The sequence below is a fragment of the Portunus trituberculatus genome, chromosome 50, assembly GCF_017591435.1.
Source record: "Portunus trituberculatus isolate SZX2019 chromosome 50, ASM1759143v1, whole genome shotgun sequence".
In the NCBI taxonomy this organism is placed as follows: domain Eukaryota; kingdom Metazoa; phylum Arthropoda; class Malacostraca; order Decapoda; family Portunidae; genus Portunus; species Portunus trituberculatus.
Genome location: NC_059304.1, coordinates 16,426,280 through 16,429,565, shown reverse-complemented (window position 1 = coordinate 16,429,565; position 3,286 = coordinate 16,426,280). Strand labels below are relative to the sequence as shown.

The window sequence follows — 3,286 nt, the reverse complement described above, 5'->3', positions numbered from 1 at the left end:
TTCTCTTCTTTTTCAGGAAGGTAATGGTGGGAAAGGAAGGGCTGAGGAGGGCTGAGGGTGGGAGGGGAAGGGATGAGTACGAGTGAAGATGGGGAGGATAATGGATGAGGAGGGATAAAGATGGGAGAGGGGAAGGGGTTGAGGAAGACTGAGAGTGGATGAGGGAGGGGATGGAGAAGGCTGAGGGTAAAGGAAGGAAATAAGGAAGGGGTGACGAGGATGGATAATTTTTTGGGTGGAAGGATGCAAAACGGAATGGAGGGAGGAACGTGGAGAGAAAAGAACAATTAATCTTTATATATCCTACCACTCAATCTGTGTTGTGGGTTGGTGTGTGGCAAATGACATGGCGAGGGGAGTTAATTGAGGGTGTGGTGGGTGGCGCAATGATTAGTGTGGTGGAGTGTGGATGGAGGTGCAGATGGAGCATGGCGAGGGGACGTGGGTGGTGGTGTGGTAGGTATTGAATCTGGTTGGTGGTGCACAGTGGTAAGTGAGTGTGAGCTACAGACCCAGCAAGAATTCAAGGCCTCAGGGAAGCCAGCCACAGGACCGACTTGGTTTGCAGTGAAAGCAGACTGATTACACGGTGCAGGAGACGGCTGGGCTGAGTTGGGCAAGGGGTGAGCGTGGGAGTGGAGGGATGGCGGGTGGTTGGAGGTGCTGGAGTTGGGCGGGAGGTGGCTGTTTGGGTGTAAGGGCGTGGGATGGTGGGTGGTGGAAGAGTAGAGAGGTGGAGTGGCTGCACAGTAGTGATGGATACACGGTGAACGTGAGCAGCATACGTTTTCAACAAACGCAGACATAAAGTACATATGAACCAAGTTTATTCTCATACACACACACACACACACACACACACACACACACACACACACACACACACACACACACACAGGCGGATCAGGCTCGCAAAGGTTACCAGCTCTGCACAAATAACTTGTTGTCGAAGTGAACATTTCCGCGAATCGCAAATTCAGCGGCGGCTGGAGAAGCGCGGCTCATTGGGCTTCGTTTGCTTGTTATCGACTCCATCCGGCGCCGGCGGCGGGGGCGGGGGGTGGTGGTGGTAATGGGAGGTTGGCAGCGTGGGTTGGAAGGGGAAAAGCAGTGCCACTGGATGTTATGCAAAAGTGCTCCTTTTGATTCATGATACTGTATACGATAGAGGTGACGAACAGGTGAGGTGTGCCGCGATGTACACCTCCTCCACCTGCCCTGCTCCCTAAACCGGGCTAAGCCCCACGGATGGTGTATATCCCAATTACCAGCCGCAGGTGTGGCGCGGGACACTCACAAGCCGTCCTGGTCTTAGGGATGGCTTGATGGTTTGGTGTGCGGGCGTGTGGTGACACCTGCAGGTACGCCACAGGCAGCGACCTGCAGGCTTCCATGGTTAATTGTTTTTGCTGGAAATCCCCGCCGACCAGCCGACCAAAGCCTCCCAGCGACCATTGACGCCGATAAAACACTTTATGGCGTACCAAAAGACGCAGGTAGCTTTCAGCAAGGTACAAATGCAACACCAATTAATTTTTGCCGCCACAGCGGTCAAAGGAATATTACAAATTGGAACCACAACCTTACCAATAAAGTGGCGCCTTACACAACCATTACCACCACCACCGTCACCACCACCATCACCACAGAGCCGTAGGCTTATCTCTACTCGCTGAACGATCTACCACGCTCTAATGAAGAGAGATAAAACAGTAAAATAAACACGTGTACATACACATTTCTTTACGCCTTGAGTAATTACTTGATTACACCTTTGATGCCTCTCTAATGAAAGTTATCTTGACAAACGTTGACATAAAATGTGTGTGTGTGTGTGTGTGTGTGTGTGTGTGTGTGTGTGTGTGTGTGTGTGTGTGTGTGTGTGTGTGTGTGTGTGTGTGTGTGTGTGTGTGTGTGTGTGTGTGTGTGTGTGTGTGTGTGTGTGTGTGTGTGTGTGTGTGTGTGTGTGTGTGTGTGTGTGTGTGTGTGTGTGTGTGTGTGTGTGTAATTCACTGTTTGATCTGCTGCAGTCTCTGACGAGACAGCCAGACGTTACCCTACGGAACGAGCTCAGAGCTCATTGTTTTCGATCTTCGGATAGGCCTGAGACCAGGCACACACCACACACCGGGACAACGTCACAACTCCTCGATTTACATCCCGTACCTACTCACTGCTAGGTGAACAGGGGCTACACGTGAAAGGAGACACACCCAAATATCTCCACCTGGCCGGGGAATCAAACCCCGGTCATCTGGCTTGGGAAGCCAGCGCTCTAACCACTGAGCTACCGGGCCGTGTGTGTGTGTGTGTGTGTGTGTGTGTGTGTGTGTGTGTGTGTGTGTGTGTGTGTGTGTGTGTGTGTGTGTGTGTGTGTGTGTGTGTGTGTGTGTGTGTGTGCGTGTGTATGTAAACTATGCTGCCAATAGTTATGCAAATCAACTCGATAAAAGCAAAATCAAATCAACAGGGAGGTATCAGCACGTCATGTGAATACCGGTGTGTGGGATTTGCTGGGCCAGGTTCACGCCCCACGCCCCACGCCTGGCAGCCAGTGCTGGTAAAGACCTTTTACGAACGCCCGCCCCTCAGTGGCTACGTGCAGCGAGCGGCCTTGTATCAGCAGCGACCACAGGACGGCACGACGAAAACCTTATAGAAGCAGGTATTGGCGGAGCATCCCAAAACGTTGACACGTCAGAACCAGTGTGAGTTGACAAGAAAGAACGTTTGTGAGGCTCAATGATCAGGAACGTTTGTACAAGGAGGCAACAATGAGTAGCTCGAAATGAACGTTTATGTGTGTAGATGGTGAAGAGATTAGGAACGTTTACACAAGCAGGCAACAATAGCTTTCTCGAAAGAAAAGTTAATGGTAGTGCATGGTAAACAGACTAAGAAGGTTTACGTAGGAAGACAACAAAGGATATCGCGAAAAGCGAAAACTTTAATATATCAGCAGAAATATGCAAATAATATTACAAAAGGAACATTAATGTGAGTACATAGTGGATACGCTGGAACCATTCAAAAGAGGCAACTCAGGTGTAGTTCATAAACGCTGACATATCGGGAGAAAGGTGAAAGTCGTACCTGAGACGGTTGGAACGTTTACCAGTGTATATGAAAAATGTGATGAGCAAATTGGAGACGTGTGTGCAGCAACATGAGTGTACCCTGGCAGCACTCTGACGTGTGTGGAGCAACATAAGTACCCTGGCAGTACCTTGACGTGTGTGCAGCAACATGAGTGTACCTAGTAGCACCCTGCCAACTCTTTCAGTGG

At 50.3% G+C, this 3,286-nt stretch overlaps 1 protein-coding gene and 1 non-coding gene across 2 annotated transcripts; both read right to left on the bottom strand.

The window, feature by feature from the left end:
• Window positions 1-359: 359 nt before the first annotated feature.
• LOC123499895 (mucin-6-like) lies at window positions 360-1,394 on the bottom strand. Its single transcript, XM_045248429.1, has 2 exons — window positions 1,298-1,394; window positions 360-742 (listed from the first exon to the last, which is right to left on the bottom strand). Exons 1-2 carry the CDS (start codon window positions 1,392-1,394, stop codon window positions 360-362), a joined length of 480 nt encoding a protein of 159 aa, XP_045104364.1.
• Window positions 1,395-2,223: 829 nt separating this feature from the next.
• Trnag-ccc lies at window positions 2,224-2,297 on the bottom strand. The gene has a single exon. It is a non-coding gene; the product is annotated as a tRNA-Gly (tRNA).
• Between the last annotated feature and the right edge of the window lie 989 nt (window positions 2,298-3,286).